Raw genomic sequence first — 19,272 nt, forward strand, 5'->3', positions numbered from 1 at the left:
GTGTGTGTGTGTTACTGCTGATCAAAGGGTCATATACATGAAAGCACACAACAAACATCCTTGGTCAGGAAGAGGGTAGACCCCCCTCACCCTAAATGGTTCACCCTAGATAACACAGTGAGGGAGTCCAGCATTTCATCTAAACAAAAAAGCACTTAGACTAGAACAAACATAGCTACGTTAATCCTACCATAAAACAACAAGACAAGGTACAACCTCTTCCCATGCTCCCAGGTAGATGTGCATTCTAGTGTGGAATACACACCAAGCCTTTGCAGCCTGTTAAAGATCACACAACCTATCACTACACAATTGATTATACACCTCTAAGAATATATGGTTAAATATTTCTAAGCATAAATGACAATCAACAATACAAAACCTAACAATAACTGACTGCTAATTGAATACTGTTTAGATGCTGATTTCAGGAGCACAACGTTTTACATTGTCAGCCAAAAGAGCACTCACATTTGCATGTAAATTTGCAGGGATAGTAATGTAATTGAGAATGGAAAACAATAACACTGCACTGGATAGAAAAGAAAAAAATACATGTAAACTACTGATGCTAAATGCTTTCTATTGCAGTGTAACAGGAGACAAAACAGTAAACAAATCAAAATACATCTTCCTATTTTGTGTTGTCTCCCCCTTCAAATACTGTAATATCACACATTATTACTCCTGTTTCTTCTCCAAGGGCACGCTTTAGCTTCAATGTTTTTCTCTGAGCAGAATCAGAAATGATTGTAACTCTGTGTCTCTCAAGTGTCATAAAATTGTAAAAAAAATACTCATGACTTAAACCTGTAAAGTCTCCTAGCAACCAAAGTTATCGCAAGGTGTTTTTTGGTGCACCACCGTATATCTCTTTGTGTCCAATTTAAGCTAGCGATAGCAAGCAAGCTACCAGAACCGTTAATTACTTAGTCCGGGACTACACATCTTGCCAGCAATTTGCCAGGAAACGCAGAAACTTCCAGCAACCACTCAAAATCAATTAAAGAATACTAAGTTTACCAAACATCCAGTCAGCAACAGTCTCTATGTAGTGTGACTTGAAGGAGCAAAGCTAGCTGGGCAATATATGCCTTCCTTGAAGCTTTCCTTGCGTTTCACCTGGAAACAAATTTACTGGTTGATCACATCAGCCACTCCATAACAATGCAATTTATGAAATGTCGGCTTTTCTGTACTATTCTACATTTGATGACCTGCACGTTGAAAAAACTAACTTTGGAGAGTTAAACTACTCGTCTTATAGAAAAACAGTAAAATGCATTTTGCTGACAAAAACAAATCCAACTGACATTTGTCGCAATTCCCAGCAGCTGTGTCTGGTCATTTGCCTAAATGTGCTAAAACATTATTTGCAAACAAAGAATGAGAAATGCTCTTTCTGATAGATAAGAGTAACAAACCACTGTGAATAATTTCACATATTGTTTTGACAGCTTCAAGTGTCAATTCAGAATCAAGACAAAAAAGTAGAAAAGTGTAAATTTCATTGTGTCATATTCGAGTACAGTTTAGTCTCATGTGGAAGTGCTCAATAATGCCACTATTAGTTTCTATTAGTGTTTATTGTTTATAGAGTCTCTTTTTCAATGTCGGAGGCATTACTAAAAAAAAAAGTTTTGCACATTACTCATTACTTTCCTTAAAAGTGATGTAGTACATTACTTAATTACTTGCCAGATAAAGTAATCAGTTACGCTGTTTGCTACATTAGTTACGCATTACCAAGCCACTTAACAGAATAAACCTGAGGCTACAGTCCCACACACTGACACAAATCCCTGTCCTGATGACGGCAAATAGGATCTTTCTTTTAGTGTTTACACATGAACACAAAACCAAGAACACAAAGAGTTAAAAGCCGGCCCAAAGAGACTTCAAAGCAGTCATTTGATTTTTTTGCTTTTTCTTTTTTTTATTTATTTGTTTATTTGCTCAATCTTCCTCAGATAATTGAAGGAGCTTTGTAACGCAAGTAACACCGTCATTCTAGCTATAATGCCATTACTGTATTTAGCCCAGTAATGCGTTACATTACTGTGTTAATGCTAATGCTAAGACCCAAACTCTTTCATGGCATGCATTTTTAAATTTCTCTTTGCTATTTGGGCTTATTGTGACCTGATGAATCTAAAAACAAAGAATTTTCTTTTTACCTGATATAGTTTCTAAGAGGAGGGAGGATATCAGGCCCTTGTAGAGCAAAATTTAGCATTGTGTTCCAACCCCAAAATGATGTCCAGGACAATCAACAGTAGTAAATACACACAGAACAGGCAAGTATGCAAATCTACTACAAGTGATAAAAAAAAAGTAGTACAAGTAGTAAAAAAGCAAAAACCACCAAAATTCTTGAAGTTCTTTGTCAATAAAGCCCAAAACATGAGTAAAAGGCATAGTCTTGGGTGAGTCGTGATATTCATGAAAAACATTTGTAGCCTGAAGTAACTGCCTCCAGGTTACCTAAAAACACCTTAAATACATTTAGCGAGACCAGCTCTTAAAGTTTTAAGAGATGTTGCATCTGATTCCACGAGGAGGGAGCTGCAATGCCCTTTTTCCAAATGAATTTGGGAAAAGGGCATTTCAATATAATGCCATTCAATAAAATACAGATCCAAATCTCTAGTTCTAAAATGAAGTCTGAAGTATTCAGCCAGTGTTACATGACACGAGGGATCATCACGGGTTCTTGAGACAATATTTTCTATCACTGGGCCCGTGAGAGAGGGGAAGAACAGAAAGATGGAGGCTCTTTGACTGAAACATTTCTTTTTTTTAGTCTTTCTAGAACTGACATTCACTCATCATCACTTCAAGGGAATGTAGCTCAGCCATCCCTCAGGAGCATTGGCAAGCTATCACTCAAAACTTAAAAACTGGGTGGCTCTACTAATACAGCAGTATCCTCATTTCAACTAATCTTTATAATAACAGATAATCTAAGAGTCTGTATTTAAAGTACCAGACTTTTTTTCTTGTGGGCGACAATAACAGCAGTCGGAGCACGCTTTCACATTCACATCCCAAATGTAACGTTCCATAAATGACAGAAGTAAAACGGCAGCTGTTGGGTGTGTAAACAAGTCAACCTGTGTGCGCTTATTTAGATATGCTTACATGTCTGTCAGCGTGCGCTCTTTATTTTCCTCCCTGAGCCTTTTCCACGCTATCTCGTTCGCACAGCTTTTAAACGACTCCATCTCACCAAGAGCAGACAACTATCCCATCCAAGGTCTCACCCTCCATCCTTTATCTTCCCTCAATCTCTCTCTTCCTCTCCTTACCCGTCTTCTTTCCTACCCTACAACTTGAAGACTCAGAGATATGACCTAGTTAAGAGATGCCTGGAGCTTTGGCTGAGAGTGCGCATTATGTTTGTGTGTGTGAGTGTGTGTGGGTTATATCACTGACTCTGTGTGCATGTGTCTGAGGTCCGGAAGCAAGTCTAGTATCACTGCCTGCCTGCCTCTCCCCTAATTAGACTTGTTAACCGCCTCTTGGCTAATGATGTCTAATTTGCTTGCAGATTTCCTGTCTCTTATGTCTCTTCTCAATCTGGTTGTCTCCTTCTCTGTCACACGCTCTTTCTCTCTCCCTCTCTGCCTCTTCTTGTTCGGCAGACTCCCTTGTCAGTCTCTTGCTCTCTCCCGCTTCCTTCTTCCTGTCAGCTAAAAACTCCACCTGCTCTCACCAGTCACCTTGACTTTGTTATGTTTTTTTTCTTCTCCTTTTTACGTCCTTTACTCCCCTCTGTGGGGAGCGTTCTCCAGTTTCTACTCCCTATGTGGCCTTCTGTCTTTCATTGTTGTATTTCCTTTATATTGGCATAGTAGTCCATGCTGTTCTTTTATGCTTTTACGAAGGCGAACAAATGCTTTTATTTTAAATAGGAGGTAGTAGCATTAGTACTTCAACTTGGACCACAGAGAGGGAAAGTGGGGAGGTAATAAATGAAAATCAGTTTTGTGTTTTCAGCATCGTTTGAACACAATCTGTGCAATTTTTATTAACTCAATCATGAACTTGCTTAACAGTTTTGGCATCAAAGTGGTTTATACACAGCAAGCGATACTTTGGAGTGTCATAATCGTATCTTTATCATTTTCCCCTGTCAGGTCTCCTCAAATTATGAACAATTTTCACTGAACAAACACACACACACACACATACACACCCACGCACACAAACACACCCACACAGACACTTTTCAGGATGCGTTAAAAATATATACCTGGCTCAGACACTATGCAAATGATGAATGAGAGGAAAGCAATGTGTCCTCTGAGTCATGTATTATAAATGTTTCTTATGATGTGTCCCCTGGACTGACACTTGAATAGCGCTGGCTGTTTATTAGAAAAGGAAGCTAGTTAAAATTATCCTCTTCTTTTTTTTTGGAAATGAATGATGATGGCTTGTCGCCTTGTGAACACAAGCCGGCTTCCTTTATATAACAGCAAGCAAACAAGCAGGAGAGGCGCTCCATGAATCTATAAGTTCTGGTCAAGGGGAACTATCAAAGTAAGTTGATTAGAGACATCCTGTTCATCGTGTGTCACTAGGAGGGCGGACCAACCTGCTGTTACTTCTATCAGAATCTTAATTGCTGTATAATTACCTAACGACTTGTATCATCATGCGGGGTGTGCCCACAGACAAAACTGGGATGGAATTTATTCGCTGGCTGCCGAGGGAAGCTGCAGCCAATGGTGCTTCATAATCATGATTTATTAACACTCCCTGAGTCGTGTCGGTCCTATTTGCTGTAGAGCAGCACAACAGATTGGAAATGTTAATATTTGTGGTGGAACTCTCTGCCGAGCTCTTGTGCTGCAGGGCCGATGAAGTCAGACACATGTTGTTAGAATGCAAAAAAAAAAAAAAAAAGAACACATGTGTACACTATAGGTTTCCACAGTTTCACAAACCTTTACTTTACTACACCACACCACAGGACCGGACGCATTTCTTTATAGCATGTTGGCTGTGGTAATTGCATATACACCATCCATAAAACTGGGCAGAGGCCCTAATTTATGATCTCAAGGGGGATTTGGAGGCATAACTATAATGTATAGATAAAATGGGAACACTCAATTTTCTATGCACCCCATATTGCAGGAGAGCGCTCATTAATCAAAGAGACAATTGAAACACACGATGCTCTCAACACTGTGCTGGTTAGTGAGTGTTAGGGAGCTTTATCTGAGTTCCCCTGTTAGCGCCTCTTTCTAATAGGCCTGTGTTCTCTTACAGGGTGCGTTACATTTATACTTACGTCTTAAGAAAACACTACCATCACTGGGAGGTGGTCGGTATATATAAAAGCTGCAACATCCATCTCATGTACAGCATTGTGCAAAAGACTTGTTTTTTCAAGTTATACATTGATTTGCATGTCATTGAGTGAAATAAGTGTTTGATCCTCCAGCAAAACTTGACTTAGTACAAGAAGACAAGAACCCTTCTCAGCCTCTTTACAGAAACTCTTTAAATCCTTTAAGTTTCTTGGCTGCTGCTTGGAAACTTGAAGCTTCAACTTCCTCCACAGATTTTCTATCAGACTTAGGTCTGGAGACTGGCTAGGTCGTTCCATGACATTAATGTGCTTCTTCTTTAGCCACTCCTTTGTTGCCTTGGTGGTAAGTTTTGGGTTACTGTCATGCCGGAAAACCTACTCAAACCCATCTTCTGTGTTCTGACTGAGGGAAGGGGGTTCTGGTCCAAGATTTTGCAACACAAGCCCCCCTTTCATTGGCCCTCAGTGCAGTGAAGTCATCCTGAACCCTTAGAACAAAGCATAATGTTTCCATCTTGACTGTGTGGATGGTGTCTTTGGGTCATACTCAGCCATTTTCTTCCCCCAAACATGGTGGGTCGGTTTGATGCCAAAGATCTTGATTTGGTTTCATCTGACCACAGCGCCTTCTCCCAAACCTTCTCTGACTCATTTAGATGTTCACTGGCAAACTTTTTAAGACAGGTCTGTACATGTGCTTCTTTAGGCAGGGGAACCTTGTTGGCGCTGCAAGATTTCAATTCAATCTAGTGCAGTGTGTTACCAATGATCTTGCTGACTGTGTTTCCAACTGCCTTCAGATCATGAACAAGTTCCACCTTTCTAGTTTTGGGTTGCAATTTCATATTCAATAGACCTTTCTTATGATCATCCTTACCCCAAGAGATAAGCTCTTGCATGTAGACACAGACAGATGGCAACTGATGGTCATTTTACATTTCTTCCATTTCTGAATAATCAAATAATAGCTGTCAACTTCTCGCCAAGCCTCTTGCTGATTGTCTTGTAGCCCATGCCAGTGTTGTGCAGGTCTACAATCTTGTGCCTGACATCATTTGGCTGCTCTTTGGTCTTGCCCATGGTGGTGGAGAGGTCGGAATTGAAGAAATTGTTTATGCAGACAGGTGTACTTTGTACACATAACAAGTTGAGATCAGCAGGATCGGTAATTGATTGATTGTTTCCTTGTAATCTGTGTGCCTCTTGGACACACAGCCAGTCTGTGGGAGCCAGAATTCTGGCTGGGATGTAGAGGACCAAATACTTAATTCATTCAGTGACATGCAAATCGATTTATTACATTTTACTAATCTGTTGTTTTCTGGATTTTTTTGAAAGTGAGTGCAAACCAACAAATTCAGTAACCAGTATAAATACTTGTGGAGGGATTTCTGAGGACATTGCTTCAATTTTCTTTTCTTTTTTATATCTTTTGTTTGTGTTCAGGTCAGTAAAATTCCTTTTTTCTGTGTAATTTTATGGATGTAGCTAGTTCGTTGCACTGAGTTTTCCTTGTCTGAACTGATTTCATCAGGGAAAGGTCGAAACCTTTTCAAATCTGCAATCACTGACAGTGTGACTAGAAGCTAAGACAGGCAGAGAGAGTGTGCACATTGTTTATCTTTCTGTTTATTTTTGTGTAGAATAAATGTGCTGGTCGTGAGGAGATAAGTAAAGCGTGCCAAATAGGATCAGCAGTAGAAATTACATGGAAAGATGCTTTGTAACGGACTACATCTGTCTTATTTTGCACTTTTTCACTTCCTTTTCCCCTCACTGTCGCTCCTCATATCCCATCATGCTGATACAGGCCAGGCATTTCAGGGCTTAGCCTGCAACAAATGCAACCCACCAGAGAGATTAAGGGGCTGAATAAACCACCACTAGAGCCAGCTTCCCTCTGTATCAGTTCTTCTGCCTCAACTTTCTCTGAAAGATTTTTCCAACTAATGACCTTAGAGAGGCTGACGATGGCATTTAAGGAGGCATTTGGGAAATGCGCGCCCTGACTTCCTCTATCTCCTTCTAAAGTGCCCCTTTGTTGGTAAACACTGACTCACAGCATTCTCCAGTTTAACTTGGCATTCTAATGAGCATGCAGTAAGCAGCACACTTGGTCATTTCTTCATCTGTGCCTTAATTGATGCAAGGAGACAGGTACTCTGGGTGATGGCCTTTATTAGCCTGATTTCAATGTACTTCACTGCTCAAAAGCCCAGACCAGGAGAAAAAAAATCGCTTCAGTTCCCTGACCTCCTCCACCAGACTGCAGTGGGCGTGACATTTAGTTATGCAAAACCAGTGCACATTATTCAAAAATTTGGCCCTGCACAAATGTCAAAGTGAGAAACAAGCATATGCTGTTATGAAACAGAACAAGGAAAAGAAAGACCTTTTTATTCAGCGGCTTTGGAGGAGATGCACATGCTGTATTCAGGTGCGTGTGATAGACTGAATGAAGCTGGCCGTCTTCATCGCCTGAATATTAAAGCCAAGTGCTGAAAACACGTGATTTGTCTGCATTTATAAACTGGCCCAATGATCCCAGTTTGTGGATGCACAGCGTGGACTTACAAACACAGCTAACGATCGCTCAGATCAAACTGAGCTTCCTCTTCAAATCCCTATAAACTAAATACTTAATCCCATCACTTCACATTAATAAAAATGCACAAATACCTACCTCGTGTGTGATTTCCCATTTATAATATTCTATTTGTGCAAAGAAAGAGAGAATAATTAAATGACTGAATAAAACAGACCCAGTGTTATTTTTAATCATGCCTGACTTTTAAAATAACAATATTAAATTGCAGATTTGTGCCACATGAACTCATTATTGCGTTGTTTATGTTAATTATTTTATAATGAAAATGATGTGGCAATATGCTTTTGGCTGGAAACAATTGGAAAAGCCCTGAGAAGGATCATACTGAGGATTGAACATTAAAACCGCTCCTTACATTAGGTACTAATTGGATTCAGAATGGTTGACCACTTACAGATGGGCAAAGATTTAAAGAATAAAAACAAGAGGGGAAAAAAATCTACCGCCATGATGGTGCTTTGGACTTTGCACTAATTGCCAATGTCAGTTCTAATAAATGAATTAACTATTTAAGCTTAATCACAGATTGTATTCAAAAGATGAAGCAGCTTCCGAGTGAAGCCAATTTGGAAACGTGCATATTTTGTAAAAGCCAGCAAGAGCCAACTCCTCTGGTTGCAAATCAGATTGTATAGTCTTATGTGAGAAAATAGCCTTTCAATTATAATTTTCTATGGCCTCTTCCAAGACTTTATTGGTGTGTATATGTCCTGATATGATAGGTGAACCTTCACTATATGGACAAAAGTATTGGGCCATACCTTGTATCTTCAAATTCTGGTGTTTTCAGTCACGTTGTCACAGGTCCATAAAATCAAGATTTTTGCCATTCAGTCTGCCTTTACAAACATTTGTGAGAGAATGGGCAATTCACCGATGCTGCTGTAATAGGATGCCACTGCAACAAGTCATAAAGGTCTATTCTCCTACATGTTCCACAATCAGCTTCATTGGTACAGAACATGTGAAGTTACAGGGCAGCGTCGTCTGGTACTCAGTCACCAACGCTCTACTGATTCACTGACTGCTGAGTTCCAAACCATTTTTCAAGAAACTTCATTGAGTGGGCTTCTAAGGCTAAGTAGCTCCTGTAGGTGTAATCAGTAGGTTGCCCAGTACTTTTGTCTATGTAGTGTATCTTTTCAAGAAGATCAGAGTGTTGTACAAAAGGAGGATTAGAAAAAAAAAGAATAGATAAGAAATAAGTGAAATATATCTTAGTAGGTGCTAAACATACACAGTCATGGACAAAAAAGATACAGACAGACTCAAATGCTAGTAAGTAAAAAAAAGTTTAATGGTGCATTCCTGAAGAAGTTGGTAGTCCCAGTCAGAACTTTTTGTGGAATGCCCCCTTAACTTCAATTTTCCTCTCGGAAAGTCTTACCATAACACCCTGAGGTGGTAAATCCAATCCAGTTAGCAATCCAAGATGGCGGCACTGAACATAAACCGTAGTAAAACTGTAAACATTTCATTTGTACTGCCACTGTTATGTATTATTGACTCACTAAATGAGCCATATGTAGAGCACTAACCAGACTCTGTCTATTAATGTGTTTTTTAAGTGCAAAGTCTTATGCAGTCTTGTGCTGTTTTGCTAGTGATGCTATGAACGAAAACACGTTTTTTCTCGCCTTTTCTGGAATGCGCTCCAAGGTATCTGGAATGCGGTATGGGCATAATTTTAAAAGACTCAAAAGAAAGGAGAAAATTTGACTTTGAAGGGAATGCTGTTACACAGTTTGGGGGTAAACACAGAGAGGACACGTTCTCCTCTGGGTTAAAATCTAGAGTGGGGGAAAGCCAGAAGCATCTGACCGGAGGGACCTGGAAACTGAATAGGGTTGTAGGGGTCAGCGATGTAAGAAGGAGTCAAGCCATGAGAGGCTTTGTAAACAAGCAGGAAGCTCTTGCAATTGATTCCACACCTCACTGGCAACCAGTGGAGAGAAGCTACCAGAGGTGCAATATGATCTCTTTTTTCGTGTGTCTGTGAGGACCCCAGCAGCAGCATTATGGACAGGCTGTAGACGGGACTGAGAGGACTGACTGAGACCAGAGTAAAGTGAAATGCACTAGTCTAAGCAAATGAATCTCAATTTTGCAATGTCTCAGAAAAAAAAATCTGTTTTATTGTCAACAGCTAAAGGAAATTCTGTTAAGAATTGGATGCCCTCAAAGCGTATGATGATTTTATCCATCCTGGGATTGAGGACACGATATAGTTGAATATCATCAGCAAAGCAGTGAAAGGAGATATCATGTTTACTGATGATTTGACCCAAAGCAAGCACTTTCTGATTGCCAAGTGTGAGCGTGCACTGCTCGGTCGGCAGGTCCACTTTCAAAAGCACCAAGATGGTGGAGGTCAAAGTGCTCATCTCAAAGCACGTGTGATATCCTGGTTGCTACATCAATCATTTATATGCAGTCTGGGTTTATAATGTTTAGTAGTTCCCCCTTTTCACTTGAGCTTGTTTGTCATTAGTTTGATGGCTATTTGCTCACAGACTAAACACCTTTAACCTGATGATAAAACTTTATATACGCAACTGCCAACGTTGTTACAGTTCATCCTGAGGTTAACATCTATACAGTGTGAGTGCTGCGATTCAAATTTAATGCATGGGAATCCATCTAACATGTGCAAAGACGAAAAAAAATGGATAAACTTCCAAACCTATAAACATAAATGTTTAGTTGTTGAGGTACTTTAGTCTAGGGGATGGCTGAAGTAGTCAAACATCCTGAGTTTGTCTCTTCATGCCATATAACACGGCTCACTGTGGATCTTACAGTTAAGTCTCAGATAACAGTCTCACCTTTTAATTACATGAAAAAAGAATAAGCAGTTTAAGATTATTATTGATTGGCTTTTTTAAGCAGTTTTATGGAATTAGCATTTAATAAGACATCATAAATCTCTTGTTCAGCTCCTCCCTAACATCTAGGTAACCCAGAGCCAGAGTGAGGCAACATGAGCTACAGCCACTGCTGTTAGAGTTTCCATCCCCGGGATACCCAGGGGGCCTTGGCTGTAACAATTTGGCTGACAGCGTCTATACACAAAACAGCAATTGATGCATTTATTTTCCACAGTCACAGCACGACAGAACGTATTTCCCCAGTCATCCGTACTGCACACATTATGTATGGCGCTGGACACAATATACTGCCCCTCCCTCTCTCCTCTGCAGCAGTCCACTTATTCAGAGCCCATGACAAGCCACATCTGCAGCAGCAGTCACTAGCAGCATATCTGTGTTAAATTAGAGAACAACATCGCCATAACAGTCGCGCAGCAGATTTAACCCGGCTTCCACCCTTGAGGCCTTAAAGTGGCAGGCCAAAAAGTTCTCTCTCTGTCTCTGCCTTTCTGCTTTTCTTTCCTCCTTCCCTTCATTAAAGCAGTGTGTTCACATGCATTAGTAAATAAATTTCCTTGGCCAGAAGCATTTTAATGTTCCAGTGGGCTAAGGAGACAAGCCTCCTGGAAAATGTGGAAAGCTCTTGAAAAACTCATGTTTGTGAAATCACATCCGTGCGGCAGTATTGTTTAATGTGCATGGGAGGGGGGGCAGAAAATGTAGGAATCTGTTATAGTCCACGATTATTTTCATGCGTGTTTGTGCTGAGTCGTGAAGTGACGAGTAGCCTAAACACTTAAGTGGCACAGCTGAGTTGCTTGTTTTCCTTGTGTGTCTGGCTTCACACGTCATCAAGGGCCCCACACGTCGCCCTTCATTCTCAGAAAGACCTCCCAAGATGGTGCAGATGACACGCGGTGATCTTAAGAAACTCAATTTAGTCAGAAAATAAATCTTGAGACTTTAGAGGCAAATGTAATAACAGAGGAGAGTTGGGCTACGATCTCTTTCAAAACAAAACAGACACACACACACACACAAAAAAAATATTTAAGAACCATCTCTCCTTGGAATATGTTTCCTCCTTTTCTGTCTCCATCTGGTGCTAAAGTTATTACAAGCTACCACGAGCGGCGATAACCGCTATCTTTGGAAGAACGACTCCGTTTGAGAGAGGAGCAGTGAATGATGCTCAGATGTGAACGAGAGAAATGAGTGAAGCCGCCTGTCTTTCATTTGTTCCACAGTGGCCGCCTGCGCCCCTGCAGCTATCTCTCAGTGATGCATTCCACTGTATTTCTATTGGCCATAAGTGGCTCCATTAATGAAGCGCATTAGTCCTGGGTGTGAATGCGCTCCTGCAGAGAAAATGAGTGCAGGGATGGGGCGCAGGTAGAATAAGCACTGGTAGAAAAGAGCTTTTTTGGAGTGTGATGTATATATATGATGGAGGACTCGTCTTTAAGAAAAAAAAAAACAAGGAGAAATATTGCTCTGCCATCACAAAAGAGACAAGAAGAGCAGAGCACTGAAGTGCAGGGCTCCAAGGGGAGGAGCGCGAGAAGGTGAAAGCAGAATAGGAGGATTGTGTGGATTTGTCAAAGGATTCAAAACGCACTGCTCCAGACGTTAGCTTCACAGAAATCCCAGTTCATTAACAGGCCGAGTGAGCGGTCATTGATTCATTGATAAAATGATTCTCAAGGGATGCGGTTGGCATGACGATGAGGAGCGTCACGTGATCCTGCCATTCAGCGTCACTTTGCGATCCGTGCCGTTAGCTTTTCCGAGGAGCCGATAAAATGATAATAGCGTCGAGGAGGCCCTCGGTGGCTCCGCTGCCTCATATCATGCTCAGTCATCTTCACACTCAGTAAAGTCAGCACATTTCTGCTGCCATTAAATTTACTACGGCTCATTGGGGATTGACACTGCACAACATCAGTGTCATTGGAATGCCTTGTGAAATTCAAGAAAGACTCACTTCTTCATGCTGGAAACAATCATTATTGCTAAATGCTCTGTTTAAATGACTGGCATTACATGCTTGAAAGTTACTATCATTCACCTCACATCGTCGAAGAACTAATAATTATTTTTTTTCCCAGAAGTCTACACTTCATGAGGCAAAAGCATAATTGTTACCGCTAATGACTTTGCAGCTTTTATTCCATCTCATATACTCGCAGGTTCACGATGGGGGGGGGGACACTGGTTGCGGTGACCCCCCCCCCATAACTAGAGGCAAGAATTTATTTACTCCAATATTCAGTAGTGTGAGCTGATTTAAAAATGCACAGCAGAGAGCTTTTCACTGAATTACACCGTAGGCTATGAGGGGAGTGATGGGAAATTTTAATGAGGACTCAGTAAAAAAAAAGAAAAAAAAGAAAATCACATGCCTGCAGATTATTTGTGATTCATGTTACTGGTGTTCTGTAGAAGATGTAAATAATATATATAATTAATTATTATATATATAATATTTGATTAATACTAAAACACAAAAAAAATCTTGCAGTGCACCAAAAAAAAATAATATGCGCAGTCACACACAGAAACCCAAATGCAGATACTATTTTTATACCTTATAATTAATGTCTTCCAAGAATGTTAGCACTTATTATTTTTTGGTACACTAATGTGCCACTTTAAATCATGTGAGAATTTTTTTTTGTCTTAATGGCTTCAGAAGTTGTTGCTCAAACCGCTACGTAGGTCTCTTCGATTCAGCGTGTGACTTCAGAGCCACGGCAGGTCACCGAAAGCTGCTTTACATTCACTCCATATACCCATACATTATATCAGTGCCTCCACTGCTGTGGGTATTTTCTACGATTATCATGTCATATCATTCAGCACTACCCGTAGCTTAATGGATTTTGAAATGTGACATGAGGGCAAAAAGCAGCTCGGTAAATCGAGCAGAATTCATCGGGGATTTTAATGCTCGCGCATGTATATCAACACATTTTGCACGTGAGTAAATCCTTTAGAGTGGCTTAAAGGTGCAAGTTGTTCTTCAAAAGAGGTTTCAAAACAACAGTTTGTTTTTTCTGTTTTTTTTAGGACATCATAGAATTGGTAATCTCTCCCACTTGGAGGGGGAATTGCTTTACTTCTTGAAGGTCTTTCGGACCACATTTGGCTTATATTTTTCCCAAAGCAATTATAGACTGGGTGAATTTAGTTGTCTTGCGCTCTCCACGGTGGGCTGTGGAGAGCACTATGGGTTTTTTTTTTCGTTTTTTTCCCTTTTATTAACAGAGCTGGAGTATCTATGGAGAGTAGGTGCAGTGATGGTCAGAGACACAGCATCCTCTGCTGGTGATGAGGAAAACGTTGTTTTCTGTCCCCTGTTTGTGAGATAAACAACACTGTCTAAGCAGGTGTGCATGTGCATTACCAATGTGTCTTTTTTGTGTGTTTTTCAGGTGTATGTGAATGCTCAGACTTCACCACCGGGACGACCTGTGAGCGCTGCCTGGATGGTTACTATGGCAACTCTTTGATTGGCACACGTGGTGATTGTCAGCCTTGCCCTTGCCCAGGCCAGACCAGCTGTGTCCAAATTGCAGAGACAGGACAGGTGGTCTGTACCAACTGCCCTGCAGGACAGACAGGTGACGTGAACAATTTAAACAAATTCGTATGGATGGGAAGCACACTGAGTAACGAGATGTCAAGATCAAAGCAGTCAGAGCGTCTCCACACGACAGCGTGATACTGAAAAGATGGTGGCTGTAGCGCACTCCACCTTAATTTGAGCTGAGGTCGGGTGACGGTGACCTCCAGCAGTGTTCTTTCTCATCTATTCATCTATTTCCTGCCCGTCTCTCTCTCACCTCATTCTCTGTGTAGGAATGCGCTGTCAGAGGTGTGAAGATGGCTACTATGGTGACCCCCTAGGGCTCTCAGGGGCAGCTCAGCCATGTGCGAGATGCAACTGCAATGGTAATGTGGACTTCAACGCGGTGGGAATATGTGACCACGTCACTGGGCGCTGTCTGAAGTGCCTGGGACACACGGAGGGAGATCACTGTGAACGCTGCCAGCAGGGTTTTTACGGCAACGCCCTGGACCAGACAGTGGGCCAGAAGTGCAAGTGTGAGTAACCGAGAGTGTGCCGGTAATTTATTATGACGCTACGATGTCAGTGCAAGATGAGCAATGAAAGATGGGTCTCCTGAAAGAGTTCCCCTGCACTTATAGATGTGTTTGGCTTGCTTCCCTTGGAAACATCCACTGCATTCAACCTTTTTTCCGGCAGTGTTGCATTTAAACTGTATCAGCATACAATTCATACTGTCATATTGTTGTGTTTACAACCAGAAAGCTAATGGACATATTCTACTAAAGGCTACTTGACCTTCAGGTTGGACTTTTAAAAAGAGGAAAAAATAGTCCATTCAAATTGCCTTCAATTCAAGAGTTCTATTTTGACAGGTATAGCTGTCTTGAGTCATGAAAGGCAAAAGCTGAAAATGGTTTGAACAAATGGCTGTGGGTCAGAAAGATAACACAAAAAAGAAGAGACTCGCTGGGCTGGGAGAATGGAAAGCGGGGGAAAAAAAACTAACTGAAGTTACAAAAGCAGAAACAGTAATAGCTGTGACGTGTTTGTCCTTTGATTTTCTTATCCTTTTCTTATGCTTCATTCTACCACAGTTGAGCCTCTACAGAACAGAACAACACCACAGAGGGATATAGGACTTCTATTATTCTATTCTTTGTCTTTTCTTATTGTTTTCATAATGAATTGATAAACTGGGAAATGTAATATTTGGTTTGGCTGGTGACTGAAATCAAGCTGTATAACATAAACAAATCACTCATAACTGCAGATGTGAAAGCAAGATGTTGTGTTACCTATTTGCTGATATATTACTATAATCATTTATAAAGGATGAGAAATGAAAATTAAAAAAAAAACACTTCAACCCTGTTATGTTATGATTGTTGCACAGGTTGGCCACCAGTGGCACTCTGCAGCTTCCCTGTTAGCAACATGTGTTTGGAACATGATGAACAAGTAACCCACATCTCCTATTGAGACAATAAAGATTCCAAAACACACGTTTTTGATCGATGTAAAGGTATCAAACTCTGCACTAAAATTGGTCTACACAAAGATGCATATCCCTAGATGTTTCTCCTGGATCATTGTGGCTTGTTCTTAAAATCAAAACTTTATTTATCTTTGTTCGTCATACTAGCCTATTTAAATAGATGACAAATACAAGAAATCCAGTGTGCCAGTTGAAGATATACAAAGTAGGCGTATCTTGTACCGCAAGCTGTTTGCAAGCTGCAAACAGATTTTTTTGTTTCAAGTTTTGTGTTTATTTCCTTTAGCATGCAGCTGCAGCTCTGCTGGAACATCTGGGCATGTAAATGAATGCCATCCTCAGACAGGAAATTGTCATTGCCTCAGTCATGTGACCGGACGGGATTGCAGTTATTGCGAAGTTGGCTTCTTCAACCTCCAACCAGGCATTGGATGTGAAATGTAAACAGATCCCCTGTGCGCTTCAGAGTTGATTTGTATGAAAAGCAGTAATAACTATTCTTAGAAGCAGACTCTATCATTAATGTGTCATTTTCCTGCCTTCCTCAGATGCAAATGTAATCCAATTGGCTCATCGTCACTGGCATGCCATCCAATCACAGGGCAGTGTGTGTGTCGCACAGGAGTGGAGGGGAGACTGTGTGATACTTGCCGTTTGGGCTTCTTTGGATTCTCATCACGAGGTTGCAGAGGTACAGTACTTTACTCGAGGCATCACAACTGCACTATGTGCCATCCTCTAATCCTCTAATACTTCCTCTAATACAGATCACACATGAAGGCATTTCTAACTCTATAAATGTTTATCTCTGTTGCTTCCCCGGCTCTGCCATCCCCTTGTGGTCCCATCTTGCCTCACCAAGCCTGTAACTGTGACCCGATGGGCTCCGTTTCTATGCAGTGTCGCAGTAACGGCACCTGCCACTGCCGCCAGGGCTTTGTGGGTTACAAGTGTGACAAATGTGAGTTAAACTATTTCCACAACAGAGCCACACACCAGTGCGAGGAATGCCCAGTTTGTTATGGCCTTGTCAAGAAACAGGTGGGTCTATGTTTCGTTAAATTGTTTATGTTTGTTAATTTGCGTTTGGAAGAAAAACAAAAAATCAGGATTTTTTAAATTTTTACTGCTTCGAATGACAAATTAGGGCACAGCATATAAAAATAAGCATTTGTAGTCAAATGGCAAACATGATAGCAAAAAAGCTACACAAGTTGACTGTGTTGGGAATGTGTATTCCTTAAATCTGCTTTGCGTGGCTGGCCGTCACTGACGGCTGTAACTGGACACAAGCACTTGGTATTTGTAAGAGTGCCATCTGTTGGTCAGAAAGCATCATTGCAGGTTAAGATCGCCATACAAGACATTCAAGTTAGAATAAGGAAGAAATTATATGGGATGTCACGGTTAAAACGGGACCCAAGTTTACATACACTTCAACTGCCAAGATAATGTCTCTGAAAGTATGTGATGTTAGCATGACAGCTAGGATGGCCTAATACAGTGTTTCCCAGATAATCTTCCTGATCAATTCTCACGGCAGACCTATGTGCCACGGCGCAGTGGTTGGGAAACACTGGCCTAATATATGAATAAGCATTTTTCACAGGATTGTATGCAGCTAGGTGCTGCTAATGAAATGCATTTGACAGACATCATCAGCAGGTGTGAACACCTCTATAAAAGGAGGAGTTTTGAGAGTTTACTGGAGCATTCAGAGCGTCCCAGCAAATTCAACCCAAGGTCAAGTTGTGCAGTGCTGAGAAATTGCAAAAAAACCTGAGAGCTACATCTCAGGTGTCAGTTAGTATGTTAAATGTTAAAGTTCAAAATAGTACAATTTGTCTTAAGAGAGCTGTGCATATGCCTGCAAACGACAAGCCAAAATTCCTCCACAAGGATGTGAGAGGCTGATAAAATCATACAGAACAAAAATCACGTCAATTTATTACTGCTAAAGGTGGATCTGGAGTGTACGAAGGACAGCACAGAGTCCTTTCTCACAATAGTGTTTTTGTCCATCAATATTCATTCCTCTGTGAGCTCTATGTGGTCTCTACAAAAGAAAATGTCTTGCTATTTAATGCTCGATAGTTGGTTTAACTGTGTAATTTGATCTTTGGCAGGTTATTGGATAGATTTTTAGATTCTGGCAATAATGACCCAATGAAAAACAATAATGTTGAGTTTTAATATAGTGCAAGGTTAATAAAGAAGTACAAATTAAAACCAGCTGCAGTTGGTCCTCGCTGTCCTGCTTTTCCTACTTAGGAAGCAGTAGACATCATGAATTGAATATGAATTCTTTTTTGTTTAGGAATGGACCTTTTTATCTGTGTTGACTCTGCAACTATTTAATTAATAATTTCTTCTACAAAATGTGAGATAATTCTGATCAGATTGAATGTACTTATGTGCATTTCTATAGCACTCTCTAGTTTTACTTATGACTCAAACCACTTAAAGACTGCGAGTCACATTTTAACCTTATATACATGCAGCGCTTTACTCTATAAACTTAAAACACTTTATCTCCTTCACATTCAATTAACCTAACATGTCTTCAGACTTTAGGTGGAAGCAGGGCAAAAGCTACGCAGGCAAAAAGAGATCATGCAAACGCCACACACAAGCTTACTCTGAAGCAATATTGTAAACCACTGTAACTGCTGTGCCGACTGGAGCCTACAATTCAGTCTTAAAACACTCTAATAAAAGTGAAGTGTAGCATTTTACAAAATATCGCTTCAGTTTAGGTGTCAGTGTTTCAGACTATAGCTTTCTTGACCTTGCATTGGGTCTTTATTTTCTGCACCTTCCCACATTCTCACTATGTTCCTTGCAGGTCCGTGCACTAGTCCATATTATTGTTTTGCACACCTACGCAAGGTGTTTTTGGCACACTTTTAATGCGTGAGGGGCAATTTGATCCTGAAATAACACAGTCCCCATAGTACATCCTGCCTTTGTAGACCCTCATGGCAGCCATATGGCTCCTTTGTATTTGTAGATTGCAAGTAAACAGTGGCTGTGCAGTGAAACAGAAAAATGATCTACCGCGCTGCTCCTCTCTGTCCCTTTAGATTTGTAGCAGCCCACGTCTGTATGCTAAGGTGCCGTGTCTCTGGATTTGCCTTCTGAGGACAATCCAATAGCGCCGATGTGTTCTTTCTGTTCTCTGTGCATTTTCTTGTTCCGGCTAAAGTGGCTGCATGTTCTCACCGGGCCGACTTGTACCTGTGTGAATGCATGCTGTGATTTCCACAGTGTTAGCGATTCAGTGAACATCCCAACCCTTGTCTGCTGCGAACACCTGCAATTACTCTCACTGTCCTGAGTCTCCCCCAGCTCTCTGTCTTTCCGCTCCTACTTTTCCTGTGGTTCAAACATAGAAAGGGGGGG

At 40.9% G+C, this 19,272-nt stretch overlaps 1 protein-coding gene across 1 annotated transcript in view; it reads left to right on the forward strand.

The window, feature by feature from the left end:
- lamc3 (laminin, gamma 3) overlaps window positions 1-18,008 on the forward strand; it is a 116,938-nt gene extending 98,930 nt beyond the window's left edge. Inside the window, exons 13-18 of the mRNA XM_005720521.1 lie at window positions 14,236-14,424; window positions 14,663-14,908; window positions 16,157-16,310; window positions 16,419-16,561; window positions 16,733-16,911; window positions 17,997-18,008. Of these exons, the coding sequence (XP_005720578.1) occupies window positions 14,236-14,424; window positions 14,663-14,908; window positions 16,157-16,310; window positions 16,419-16,561; window positions 16,733-16,911; window positions 17,997-18,008 (923 nt within the window). The remainder of the gene's footprint in view (window positions 1-14,235; window positions 14,425-14,662; window positions 14,909-16,156; window positions 16,311-16,418; window positions 16,562-16,732; window positions 16,912-17,996) is intronic.
- Window positions 18,009-19,272: the final 1,264 nt, after the last annotated feature.

Source organism: Pundamilia nyererei, unplaced genomic scaffold (assembly GCF_000239375.1).
Source record: "Pundamilia nyererei isolate P.nyererei 1_Seehausen unplaced genomic scaffold, PunNye1.0 scaffold00002, whole genome shotgun sequence".
NCBI classification, from domain to species: domain Eukaryota; kingdom Metazoa; phylum Chordata; class Actinopteri; order Cichliformes; family Cichlidae; genus Pundamilia; species Pundamilia nyererei.